A 14733-nucleotide genomic window follows, 5' to 3' on the forward strand; every position below is an offset into this window, starting at 1 on the left:
ACCTAAAGATGTCATCCTGTTGCTATATTGTATTTCCAAATATGTGTAGGGTTGAAGCGCATTTAGAAGTATTGTACTGAAATGCTATCTGAATTGCACACTGACTTAACAAGAAAAAATTGCTAAAAACATCCTCTCAGAGTTTGTAAATTAATTCTGCTTCCATTTCAATGTCTACATTACATTTTGTAAAGAAGTTGGGGTTTGTGCGTGTGCATGATCTGGTTACCTGTGACACATTTGGGAGATTTTACCTGTCCAACCAAGCCAGCAGACTTTTAGCTGCTCCAATCAGATCCACTACCGATGTCAGAAAATCATTTGGTAATTTGCGGCTGGTCCTTCCATCATAGTGACCACTCCTCCTCCTCCCAGTGATGAAATTCTGCAGATTTTTGGCAGATGCATTCAGTTTGTGAGAAAGGGTTTTCAGATTTTCTGTTTCCAAACCATAGTTCTGCATTGAAAAAAGGACAAAGAAAAGAAAGTTAGGTTTGCAGCTGAACACAAAGTACTGAGAACAGCAAGACTGCTCTTCTGCTTCAAAACTTAACCATTCCTCATAATTAAGGTAGAATACACCCACTCATTAGTTTTTAAATGTATGGCATGTTCTGTTTCTAAAGTGCATAAAAATAGAACAAAAGAGCAAAATTATGAGTGATCTTTTAGCTGGTTTTAAGCCCACTGAGGAAAACATTTCAAAATGAAGAAAAAACCTAGTCTGGAAGATTGATTTTTGAAGCAGTGCATCACTCTCAGTAGATCAGATGGTTCTCTCAGTAGATCTGATGGTTAGGGATCAGTCCCTCATGTCTGTACTCACATCGACTCCTAAGATCATGTTAGGCAAGAGGGCTTGCAACTAGCAGAAGTATGCAGTATGGACACAGTGTGACACCAGATTGCTTTTGTTGGTTTCAGTGAAGGAAGCATGTTCATTACCTTATTTTTATTCTTGTTAGCAGTAAAGGACCACCAGAATCATAGACCACAGGACACAGTGTTACGTTGCTCAATGTCTATGTTGCCCTTTTAAAGTCAGGTTGTAAACTTTGCTTCCATTTAAGAGTCAATCCCTTAAACTTAAATTGCATTCCTCAGCTGTGCAGCAGACAGAAATAATTATGCAGAAATATTAACAAATGGTACTTGAAAATCCTTCATATATACAAATGTTGCTGCAACAGCACTAGAGAATGCCCTAATTTAATGTTCAATTACAATATAATATAGTACCATCAGTGATTTTTTATTTCTAGATTTGTTTTCCTCACAAATGCAAACAATAATAGAGTTATTTCGAAAGAGATCTTCTTTTGCCTTTGTAAAGGAACAAGCAATTGCATAGGCTTGAGCTTATTATTCCTGTAAGAGAAAGATGGGACTTCAGAAGATGCTCCTCACCTTAACCACATCACAGGGTTATAACATGGGGTCATAATCATCACAACTTGTTCAGTTGATGATGGAAAGGGCTACTTACTATCAAAAGTGGACCATTTCCTACCACAAATGATGATAAAGTAGCATGCAAAAAGCCCCTCAGCTGCACACAAAAATCTACCACCCAGTGACCCTCCCTGTCCTTTCCAGCTCTCCTCCCAGGCCCCCAGTTTGGTCCCCATGCTAATCTGTTCACAAGAGATGGGAGAAGAGATATACTTGCCAATGTTAATCTAAGACCACTGAAGCTTATTTACCTTAAGTCTTTTTTCTATAGGAAATGGTGGGGTGTATGGTGTGATTACTTACAGCCGTTGTCATGCTCCTAATCCAAACCATCTAATAAATGAACTTCATTCCTCTTTAATTACACAGGGACTTCAGGAACATCACACTGAAGCTAGCCCTGGTGAGCCCCCAGCACTCCCACAATGTCCACTCCCAAGCAAATGGGAGATCATCACGGAAAGGAGAGACTTCAGCACATTGCTTGTCTGCCACCTCCTAGTCAGCCCCTCTTCACGCTTGTAAACTGAACACGCTTTGCGAGGGAGTCACTAAAACATCAGCCATCTTTCTTCAGCAGAGGATGCACGCTGGGATTTGGCTTAAGGGGTAAATGACCATACGTTAAGGTTGCGCTTTAAAAACCACTACTGTAACTTCTGTGAACATCCCTATTTTGGGCAAGGAAGATTTTGCAGGCATGTTTCTCAACTGCACAATTTCTGCACAGGCGCCATCCCCTGTTCAGTTCCCAATTAGACAAATTGTATGTTTGGGCAGTGACTTTTCCACCATGTAAATTTTCAATAGCAATTATACAACAGATAGAGTTGGGCTATAAATAAAAAATTACAAGCTGAAAACAACAAATTGCGGTGGAAAAGTAAAACATACTTTATTATGCAGCTAAACTGCTTATAACTAATAACTTATTAAATCAGTCCAAGTTAAAAGAGATAAACATCAGATAAAAATAAATTTGGTTTTACTGCAGTTTTCTGTGGTTGCTGTGGCTGAGAGAGCACAATGGTGATTAAGGACTGGGTAGGAGTGAGTTGGAAAAAAGTACCAGGTTTGTTCTTATTTCATCTTGCTTCTTGAGCATCTAGCCCATTTTGGCAAAATTAACTGGGGAAGAAACAACTGATAGATATTCTCGATGAAAGATATATATTACACAAAATGTGTTACAGATCAGCCAAACCAAAGCCCCACCACCCCACAACACCCACACAACATGGTGCTCACCTCCCCCAAACATGGGTGGAACAACTGGAAACCGCAGGCTGGCCACAGGGTTCCTCACAGGGTTTCCTTCTTTCTGACACACTGAAATGTTTAACTTCTTAAGTCAGGGGGCTGTTCCTAAGAAGCTGAGTGCAATTATCCAAATACCACGCTGGCCTTCAAACCCCATGAGGTAAACTAAGGTGGGGGTGGGCACGGGGAAGGGGCCGGCCAGGCCCAGGCAACCTGCTCGCCTCCCCAGCCAGGCTGTGCACAGGGCCCATGGCTGGGGGAGACCTCACTGAGGTCCAGGCTGGATTCCAATGCTCCTCCTCGACAATGCCAAATGATTTCACCTCCCTCTCTTTCCCCATACACCACTTCGTCATCTTGTCTCTTACCTCACACGCTCAGAGAGGCAGGTGCTGGGTACCAGCCTGCACTGTGTGCTGTGCCCACCACAGCGGGAACCCTGACAGGCAATGTACAGGCCTCCAGTCCCACCAGAAGGTAAAGCACCAGCAAAAAGAATACCTGCAATGTTGAACACTGCGGACCGAGCAAAATGATACTCAAAAATTTATTCTACAACAGGAAAATAGGCTGCACTTATGTATATGCTTCTTTAGAAAAATCACCTCCTATAAAAGCTTAGTGGCCTCTTGTTAACATTTCAAGTGACGGCCACCCACAGACACACTTTTTCAGATGTCTTTTTTCACTGTCAGATATGTGAAAAGGAAGAGACAGTGTTAACAGATATAAAGTCTATTTTCACACATATTCATCAAATGTGTGTGTGTTCTTTAACATAAAAAAAATGAGGGACAAATGTAACGCCTAAGCTACATATAAAATTCAGTCTTACATGATGAATGGCACTGATTTTAGTAAAGCCTCCACCTGTAATATGAGACAGATAAAGCCAGGGATGGAAAATGCAGAGATACATTTCAGGCAGAATATATTTTTGGGCAGCTGTGTTTATTGAAGCCTTCAAGTAGAAGGATCCTAAAACAGCAGCCAAGCTAACAAAATCTCCACTTTGTTTATCACTAATATTTCTGTCCTACATTAAAAATGAACAAAACGTTTCATGTTCTAATCTTGGAAAAAAGCTTGCTCAAATAGTAACTGCTAAGTTTAATCATACTTTATATGCAATAATATACTATTAACAATATGGTTTTCTTAGAAATGCAGTGCGCTTATTTTCAAGCACCGTAAGAAGATAATTGCAGGCAAAGGAGACAATTCTTTTGTTTTCCCCTACTCCACATTTAGCCAGCACTAACACAAGTTATGCTTTCATTAGCCAAAATAAATTCACAGTCACTGAAAGAACCACAAAGAAATCTCTGCATGCTTGTAGAGATTATGAGAAGTGAAGCAAGTCTATGCATCCGCTTTCTCAACAAGAGGCCATGGAGCAAGAGTCTTCAGAGACACCCCACCTCAACAGAAACTGCTCTAATGCAGTCTATTCTGGCAATCACAAAACAAGAACTTGATGAAGCTAAGCTACACAGAGTAATAGCTTGTCAGCGGGTGTTCAAACTAAAGGTGGTGGAAGCTATTAATAGACATTTTACCTGCTAATTACTTTTCTGTGGCTTCACATGACAGTGTGAGTGATAAATTGTAGCTCTTTTCTTCACAGGCTGACAAGTAGCAGTTCTAATCACCACTGATGAGTTTTGATTTTTTTTTGGTGAGGCAAGACAGCCTAGTCCTTCTGTCAGCCCACCCTTGCACCAGCACCACAGGGTCAGAAGAGAGTTCAGAAACCAAACTTCGGAAGTAAAGCGCAATTTTCTTGGATTACCTTCATTAATGTTCATTAGTCGTGTCCCCCCCTCCCCTTTCAGCAATTAAAAAAAAAAAAATAAGAAAAAAAAAAATCAGAGCTCATTTCATACCTTTCCTGTGTTAAATTCACTTAACCTTTGCTGGCAGGGAAGTGCATCTCACACTGCTAGCACGGGTTAAAAACTAAAGTCTTCCTAACTCATACAGTGCTAACTATGTCTGCAGGCTCAGACAGGGTGTCTAGAAGCTGCTGAGACCTTTGGTTCAGGGTATTTTTATGCTGTCCATTGCAAATGCAAAGACATCGCAGCTAACTAAAAAAGCCAAGCTCAGATACCAAAAGAAGTCTGGATCTAAACACACCGCAATATGCAATACAGACATAGCCACAGTCCCATTAACAAATCCAGAAATACCTTAGAACAGATGTCTTGATCACAACTTTTATACAACCACAAATGCCTCTACATCTCTAAGCACAAAGGCCACATCAAGTTCAATGACATTGTTTGACTCCTACAAACAATAATCCAAGATAGGGAAATGAGCATATGGTCCCTCTGCCTACCTCCCTAAATAACTGTTTCTTCTCTTCAGCCCAGAAAGCTGCTGGAAACCATGTAGAGCAAAAGGCTTGCAGCGACCACTGCTAACTCTTACTGAAGAGACACAAGATGGGAACTGTAGATACTACTGTAACACTGGTGCTTGGAGGCAAAAGGAAATTAAAAACAGTTTCTCCAGGCAGGCAGAGCACATAGCAGTGCTTACATGGATTAATTTCTTCTGCCCCTCTGGAGAAGGCAACCATGACTGTATAAACTACAGAAGGTAAAGGTTTATTTTTCTTTGGCAAATGTTTGCCATCACACACACAAACATTATTTTTTAAAGAAGGAAAAAAAGGCCAACCTTTTAAAAAGACAAATATTATAGTCTAGATAGCTGTACTGTGTAATAAATTATATGCAGTGTATAATAATGTGTAAAGAAACATAACTTCTCAGTTATGCCTGATATCTCTCAGTAATGTGGATAACAATCACAAGGATGAAATCATAAGACTCTCTAATGCAACTTCTTAAAAAGTCTTTTTCCACTTATTCACAGACTGAATGCAGGAGTTTTAGGTAAGAATAGCATATGACTGCTAAGAAATGGACTTAAGATAACCTCAGGCAAGCTTAATTCTGCTCCTCACTATTTTTCAGTGCTTTCATCTTCCATATTTAATTCTTGAGCATCATTTCTGTATGTATTATTTATTGCTTTTAGACAAGCAACCTGTAAACAGTTTTAGTTTTTAAATGAATAATCAAAACTGCATCACATGGACACCAAGGCATGTGGCAGCTATTTTAAAACCACACCTCAAAATTTGGGGCAGCCAAAAATTTGCCAAGAAAAATTCCAACCTTTGTCTCCAAAGTTGTTTTTAAAAATGAACAAAATGCATCTGAACCTTATTCTCCAAAACATTTGGCTGAACACATCCCACAAAGAATGAGGCAGATAGCTTACCAGCCCAAAGTTGCGAGCAACTGAGAACACAGCTTGTCATATGGAAGGTGCCTTATGTAACTTTATACCTCATCAGATCTGCCTACAACATATATTTCTAACAACCCTTCTTCCAGCGTCACGAAATGCCAACACTAAGGTTATCTCTCCTTCAAATAGCACTGACATATGGGGTAATTTAGAAGTGCACAACACATGATCCTTACACGTTTGTTTCATAAACAGAATAAGTAGATAAGGAAGAAAAAGTCAGATAGCTCAAATGGCACTTATCATTTACTGCAATTATTAAACATATACTGATTAAACAGCAAATGGTTTCAAAGAGTATAAATATTTGTCCTAAATGTTTACAGTCAGAAAAAACTCAGGTGCATGATACTTACTGCCTTACAGAACCCAGGAAATATTCATAATCATCATCATTATCATCCTCTTTCCTGAAAAATGCCCTTCTTTTTCTACAGCACAATCAAGCAACACATCAAAAAGCCAAGCCCTGGTCATGCTTTGCAGCACTAATAGAGCAATTATATAAACTATTATTCTTAACTCTTGTTCAATCAGCAGACTGCAAGACCAAGTGCTCATTATTTTTTTGTTTTTCTTTCTCATGTAATTTTGTCCCTAGTTAGCCAAGTGCTCTTATTTCTCTAGAATTGAAACTACCACTTACATATTCAGTTACATGCATTTCACTAAGTCTTAAACAGCTAATCAGCAGTTTCAAAAAAAAAAAAAAAGAGTAGATTGTTATGAACACACAACCTCTTTAAAACAATTTATGTTTTTATCTAGTCTGCTTTTAACTAGGGGGTTGGATCTATAAGGGTTGCTTCCAACCCAAACCTTGCTACGACTCCATGAATCAGGGCTTGTATTTTGTACCTGCTCAAAACTCCAAATAGTCCGAAGACAAAAGCAACTAAGAAAAGTATCTCGGATCCATAACTGATTCTTGAGGTGGGAGGAAGGACATTCACCCTTTACATACAAACATATTTACTGCCTTTGGCATGCCACAGGGTTTACTGCAGTCCTGTTTAAAAGATTTACTAACAACAGCAACAAACATTTTGAACGTGATCTATATGAGCTATCATCAACACTTTAACTTCTCAGTTTTATTGATCTGGTGATGTACTTCAGGATTTCCTTCTCTGCAGTTAAGTTAGCTCAGGCTGAAGACAGGAAGGCAGATGATATATAAGCAGAACTTTAACTTGAACTTGCAAAGGGCAACAGTAAAAAGGGTAAGTAATTTTTCTGCTTTGAGCATGCAGAATATTAACAGTAAATCCCAACTCCAGTACATACAAATCTCCATTCTGAAATGAAGTCTTCCTCATTTAGCACTACAGTAATTAAGTATAATATTCACTATTACTGACAAAAGTAGCGTTAAGATCTGACTAGTGATAAGGGCAAAGGAAAGGATTTCTGTGTAAGAACTGGCAAGAAGATGAAATTAAGAAAAAGGCATAATTCTTAAGAGGAATCGAATCATTCATGGGTAAAGTAGGTCTATTTTTTACATTCATTTGCAAGTAAATGTTTTGTGTTAGTGGTAAATAAGTAATTTCATACTGCTGGTGCACACCAATGTTCTCTCTGCCAAATAATAATGCCATTTCATCTGCTGCAATCTTCTAGCTTTAGAGATTCAAATATACAGTGTATAATAAATTCCTGTGCAGCCATAGCAGATTTAAATAACTAGCATGAAACCAGTATGCTCTACAAAGCAAAAACTGTTTTGTTTTGTTTTTCAACCAAACTCTATTCTACTCAAATTCAGATTCCCTGAAGAAGTATTTTGCAAATTCATGGGGACTTTACTAAATTCTTCTTTTATGGAAAACTTTAAAGCATCCAAATGTTATTTGTCTAGTTTTCTAAATATTCTTATCTTCCCAGAAAAAATTGCTTCTCACTTTAAATTCTCCTTTTAATAAATATTTGAAAATGTTTAAAATCAAATGAAACTAATTTAATCTTCATTAGATTAACAAAATCTGATATAAATATAAAAGCAAAATATAAATCTAAACAAAATTTACAGGCTATTTTAGAGTGAAGCAAAAAAAAAAATCCTCATGCAATCCTGTGGTGGTATGTCAGGTGACTAGATCATTTTCTTAAAGATGGAAGAAGAAATCTTTGGCTGTGCAGTCTTCAGTCTTTGTATTCTCCAGGCAGTGAAGCAAAGGGTAGCATTTTCTGGGAAAAATATGATATCAAGGAGACATAAAATTTAGAGTCCATGGACACTCAGCAAAATATGGTCATACCTAGTTTTGATAAATGAAATTCCATCTCCTGACAAATAGATGATGAAAAAATAATTACCTGCACTTCTTTGCTTTCTGCGGCACAGTTAGGTATTTTCAGGAGCTACAAGACCTCCAGATGCACTCCAAACCTGAAGACTGATACAGTGATCTGATGGCATTATCTAAGTAATCTGTTCTTCAGTATGCATTTCTCTTTTCATAAGCATCACCTCCACCTTTCCTCAATTTGGTTTCTGTTGGCATTGTTCACTCACATCCAGTTCTTAAAGCAACCATCAAAGAAACAAGGCTCATCACATCTTATGTGTGGATAAAGGTCTGCTACACCTTTGTTTCCTGATGAAAATGTAAAGCAATCTCAGACTAGATTCACCGCTACACACATACTGAAAAGGATCATGCTCAGGCTAGATCTGGGTGGTAATTTTTATAACCGATGAAAAAGTATGTGTTTTATTACCTGGGAGTAGCCTGGAGAAAAAATATTGTGGTACTTAACTCCGTACAGTTTCTCCTGTATCTCTAGAGCTGGACATGCAGTTTCTTAGTTTACCACTTTTCAAACAGTTTTGAGATGTCAATTATTTTTCAAGATTTTGTCAGTATGAATGAATAAACATGCACGTCCACATCAAGCAGGAATCTACCTGTTGGTGCCATCAGTGTGATCTCTGTTTCATGTCCCAGTCTGAACAGAAAGGGAAGGAAAAGATACATGCCTTGCTGGAAATAGAACAACTCTACAGGCATATATCCATCATGGTGTTTCTCAAGGACCGATCGAAAACCACGCCACAAACTCTTAGCAGCAACGGAATACCATCACAGACCTCACTACTTCCTTCTTTTAAGCACAGAGAACATTTCATTTATCTTGCCCTTTCTGACATACAGATTTTATAAAACACAAAACTGCACTGAGGCAAGATAATCTATTGAACATGCTCCCTCCAACCTTCACAGACTGAAGGAAAGAGGGAAGAGACAAACCACATTAGTTACATTGCCCGCTCTCTCCTGGAGCACGTTCAGCTTCATTGATGGCATGCGGTATGTACGCCCCCACCATTATCAGAGAGCGTGACCTGTAACAGCAGCAGCAGCTGGGCAAAATCTTTATCTCTCCTTCTCTGAAGCACCACAGGAAAAGAAAACCTGTGAATCTCACCCCCAGGATGCTTGCTTTTCTGTCAAGAGCACAGTATGGCAGGTTGGCAGCCAAGAGAGACTCTACTAAGATGGGTAGCACAGGCCACCATTTGTTCTTTGATAGCTAACAAACACGGGAGGAGCCATATCTTGCTATGACAGGAGGGGAATACTGTGAGAGACCATAGCCACCCACCCACCTTCTGTCAAAAATCAATAAAGAACATCCTTTAAATAGTGCTATCAATCATAACTGGTTCCCAACTATTATTATGACAAGCAGTTTGTCTATTTTGGGCCATTCAATAGCGTCCACCTGGGTTAAGGAGGTCACATGCTCTCTCCATACCAGCCAAATATGCTTGTTCAGGCTCTCCACTTTCCTCCAGGAAGAAAACGTTATCCCGTGAACTATAGACATGCAACACAAGCAACTGGTTTGCCATTTGCCGTATCCTCAGCTGACAGGGCAGAAACTGCAAGTACAAGTTTACCCCAAAACAGTGTTTGTAAGGGGGGCAGGAAGAAAGCAGCTCTTGAAACACATCAGCTATCAACACTGTAGAAGCTCTCCTCATTGACAGCAATTCTGTCCTTGAAAACTCTCTCCTGTAGAGTGGGAGCAGGAATGAACAGTGGGAAGTGGTTCTGTCCCCCATCATGTTCTGTACCTCATCATGCCACTCATCTCCAGCATCCAAACAGATGTTAACTCAGTTGGATCATTCACTTGTAACCCATGCCAAATTCTACCATGAAACCTCTATCAAACTCCCATGAAACATAAAAAATAATCAGATAATTTTCGTTAGAAAAACCTTGCACAATGACTACCTGCACTAGCAGTTATCCTATGTTGGAGAGTCATAGAACTAAAGTCCTCCTAAGCAATACAGTCAATATTAGAGGCTAATCAGAAGAATGGGCAAGTACTAACCAGGGCAGATACTTACTGATGCAACAAAAAAAGGAAAGCCTGTAAGTATAGGACAGTATAGCCAAAAGGATTGTCTCTGAATTAAACTTCCTAAGAGGTTTATCTGATTGGTGAACAATAAATTCAAATTAAGTCCACTAAAATCAATATAACAATCACATTTTGTATCCCTGAGGAGCCATCAGGAGCCAATTGTGAGACTGCAAAAACCTCAGCTTAAATTAGAAGCTGTGATCTGAATGCATGCTATTGTGTTTCAGTGATGAAGATTTTTCTAAGATGAACTCAGAAAAGCAGACAACACTATATGTGCAACAAGGACCAGGAAGGTAGAGACTTGCTGCATGAATTAAGGACGCAGCATTAGCCTTCGCTACAAATTCCTTATTTTATATTCAACTTAATTCCACACACTTTTATGTAAGGTAAGGGAGCTACAAAGACAAGTTGTGTTTATTCGTCTAAAGATAACATCTGTAATTACATACTGAGGAAAAAAAGAAATTTCAGCTAATAAACAAGGTTTTTTCTGTGAAAACAGGTTATTTTTGAAAGAGCCACAACCTGTCTCCTTGTGTGCTTGGGAAGAATGGTCATCAGTGTTCACCCTAACTTAGATTTTGTCTCAGTTTAATTAAAGTATTTACTTCCTTGCTTCCTTTTGCAGTCTGATGAGAAAAGTACTTAAGAGAATCTAAGATGTATTTAAACCAAATGTCTTCCTGTATGGAAAAGCTTTTCTCCCCATTTCTACTTTTTCTTTTGTGATTTTTAATATTTTTTTCTCTCTTATTTTTATTATCCCTCACATCTATCTCCCAAAAATGCAACAACAGGATATTCAGAAAAAGCTGCTGCATACTGAGAATCCACAAGCCCTTCTGAAGGCCTTCCAGCCTACCATCTTTGATTGCCTCTACTGGGATTCAGCTTTCTTAAAGCTGCTTTTGAGGTTTGGAAAAGTAGTATGCATTAAAAATCCACAAAACACCACTTTAGGCAGTCAAGTACATCTTAATAGAGCTGTTCACAATCCTTCCTACAGTGGGGAATGCAGACAGTGTGCCCAATCTATCAGTAATCTTTACAAGCACACAAGAAGTTTGTAAGAAGGGTGAAGTCAGTACCACATCCCTCACTGAGGGGATAATCCCAGTTACGCATGACACGACCTGAACTGAAAAGGCCATTACCAAAATCCCTCTGTATGCTCCATCAAAGATGTACATATTATTTACACATAATTTCAGTACTTAATCCTTTCTACTGTGAAATACAAGCAGCTATGTTTCAGCAAGCTCGAATAATCATCTAAAACGTAATTTGCATGAAAGGATCAGTGAAAAATGACATAGTTAATATCAGGATATTTTGTTCGTAAAGGGCAACCGGCACTCAAATACTGCATTCACATATATAACTGTTTTACATTCCAAACCAAACCCAGTCTAGTTCTTTTGTGAGTTCAGATAAGCTTTTCTTCTATGAAGACAGATGTGCAAGCCTTAAATCTCTGATACCAATTTACTTAACAAGCACCATCCTATCAGTGGATATTGCTCTTTACATTGCCTCTGGTTTAAAATACTAAATTGTTCATACATTATATGCCAGGAGTTTCTTGAACTACTTAGCCTTTAGGACTAGAAATTTGAACACGCAAACTGTGAATATGCAAACGCTGTTCACTCCCGCCCCATTCTGCCCCAAGAAGTTTACCAGTGCACAGAGCAAGTCTACTGCTTCCAAGATGAGCTCCTGATGGCCAATTCGTGTGACTCCAAGATCTTCCAGTTCTTGATGAGTAATGCGTAGTAGCTGGTCACCACTAATCTTCTCTCTCTCAAAGTTCTTTATATATTGCTGCAGGCAATCATCAAGACCTGCAGAAACAGGACAGAAGAAGGGAAGACAAAAGTTAGAAACATTTTGTACTGCCACAGGAAGTAAAAATGGGCTTGAACCTCCTCAAGCCCACAGAGATACTTGCCCTATCTTTAAAAGAGGTATTTCAACATTACAAAAAAATTAATGCTACCCAGAAATCTTAAGATTTGGAGAGCTATGGCAGCCACAGCTTTTTCATCTGTGGATGATACCAAAGCGCTCCTGAACCCCAAACAGAGCCTTGAATTCTTGTAGTATACTACGCTATGAATGCCTGTCTGGCAGCCCCTGATAACAGGTATGTTAGCAATGCCTCCATTACATCTGGGAGGGGAGAGAAGAAGAGGGAACAGTGGAAGGGAGGAAGACTTGCATCCTTCTCTGGGTGCAGCATATCAACAGATGCTGTTAATTATCACAGCACTGTAAGAGACTGGAAACAAAGGAAAGCATTTGTGCCAGAGCCAAATTATAAGAGAATAATGAGAGTGTGACAATGCTTAACACCATACATCCAGGAGTGACTAGCTGTCAGTGCCCCAACTGTAGCAGCAGATCCGGCTCAACGTACCGCAGTTCAGAAACTGCATGAAGTCACTCAGGGCACACAAAAGCTTACTGAGCACGAAAAGCCACTAAAATCAAGACCTGGGTGCGCTCCCCAGAACAGAGTCATTGGGGAGCAGAAACAGCCCTGTTGTGCCTTTAACTTCTAGAATTCACACACCAAAATTAAACCACATGCAAACATGCTGTAAATCAAATACTCCAGGCCCAAGACACAGGAGCAGGTCTCCAATTCCAGCAGCCTCTGACCACGTTCTTCCAGAGCCTGCTACTTGATTTCCTGCCTCCAAAACAAAGCCACTTAATGGTTTAGGTTAATCAAGCATTTGGAGCTATGCCTTCCATTCATTTCCCTTTCAAATCAAATAGTTGCTCAAATCAGTCATGTACTCTATTACAACATATTAACAGAGAACAAAAATGGTGATACAGGACTGACCAGGTATCGCATCTTGCCACATATCCTGGTTCTCAAATGTGCTTGACTGGCTTGTGAGGGGCTAAAAATTGTTCCCTAATTCTCCAACAAAGAAAATACAAATGGTTAAACTTTCCATAAAAGGAATGATCTACTAAAGCTTTTATCCTCCTAAGTTTCATTCCCCTACAGTAAGGGGAACTGAATTATCAGAACCACCAAGACTGATCCATAAAATGCGCACACATACGCACACAAAAGAAGACAGGAACACTCACTAAGGTCAAAGCAACACAACTTGCTGCAGTGGGGTGCCCCACTGTATTTCTGAAATTTTTTGCCTTTGTACTTAAATAATGAATACTCTGCCTTTGGCCTTAGAACTGCTTGTTAATCAAAAGTAATGTTCCATTGTAAAACACCACAACACATTCACAGTCAGTGTGATGTACAAGGGGAAGATCTTAATTTCTCTCTTTCTTAGATACCATTGCTTCAGAACATGTCAAAGAGCATGAGTCCTGCATATTCCCAAGGCATTTCAATGGGAGCCATCAGTTCATCCAAATGCTGGTGTCTCTCTCTTACATGCTAGGCAATGCTCATTATTAGCAAACAGACAAGGAGTAATACAAATCAGGTATTCTTCTCTGCCTGACACCTGAGAGTAAGGCCATTTACCAAGTCCAAGTGCTATAAGAATTCATTTAAACATTTCAAGTTAGGTTGCAAAAGGAAATAATTTTTCTCAAATCATCCTGACTCCACTTTTATTTGTTCACACAAAAGATACCATTATCTTGAGTTATCTGACGTGAGCCTTCTTGATTTACCCATATTTGTACGTATTTTCTCCCAAAGCCCTCCCAGGTTTTCCATCTGATATATTTATTGCATGAGCTGTTTTACAAGCACAGTCCCATGTATAATGGCATTTATTTTTTGAAAGAAATTGAATATTCTTGACAACACATAAAACATTTCATCTAAAAATGTATTAAAAATAGGCCATAGATGTGCTTTTCAAAATTACTAAAAAAGAAGGCAGTAAGTACTTCTGATATTCCTGAACTCAAGTCCCACACTGCTTACACAGACTGCTGAATGAGAATAACATTAAAATATTCAACGTCATCAGGTATCAAAAAAAAAATGAATTCCCAGCTAAGAGACTAGCAACACAAATCCAGAATAAGACATGACAGATGCACTTAATAAACACTTACTGACAGTTAATTCTAAATAAAGCCATTACTCTTCCTCCTCCTGCTATCTATGTATTTTTGTCATTCAGATGTAATCTAGATGGATGCATGTAGTTCATATAGGGTAAGAAAAAAAATTTAAGACAACAAAAATATTACTGACAATTGCTTGACTCACCGATTTCGTAAAAACTACAGACAGAAAAGAACAAAATAATTTAACCATAGATTGCATGACATTTTCAGTATAGCTTGCCACAATTACTT

At 38.9% G+C, this 14733-nt stretch overlaps 1 protein-coding gene across 6 annotated transcripts in view; it reads right to left on the reverse strand.

Moving 5' to 3' along the window:
• Positions 1-14733, reverse strand: part of CNKSR2 (connector enhancer of kinase suppressor of Ras 2) — a 218505-nt gene that overhangs the window by 170113 nt on the left and 33659 nt on the right. For all 6 annotated transcript variants that reach the window (XM_074814671.1, XM_074814669.1, XM_074814668.1 and 3 more), the window contains exons 2-3: positions 12109-12272; positions 255-457 (exon numbers count right to left, since the gene is read on the reverse strand). In XM_074814671.1, the coding sequence (XP_074670772.1) occupies positions 255-457; positions 12109-12272 (367 nt within the window). The remainder of the gene's footprint in view (positions 1-254; positions 458-12108; positions 12273-14733) is intronic.

This window comes from Strix aluco, chromosome 2 (genome assembly GCF_031877795.1).
Source record: "Strix aluco isolate bStrAlu1 chromosome 2, bStrAlu1.hap1, whole genome shotgun sequence".
In the NCBI taxonomy this organism is placed as follows: domain Eukaryota; kingdom Metazoa; phylum Chordata; class Aves; order Strigiformes; family Strigidae; genus Strix; species Strix aluco.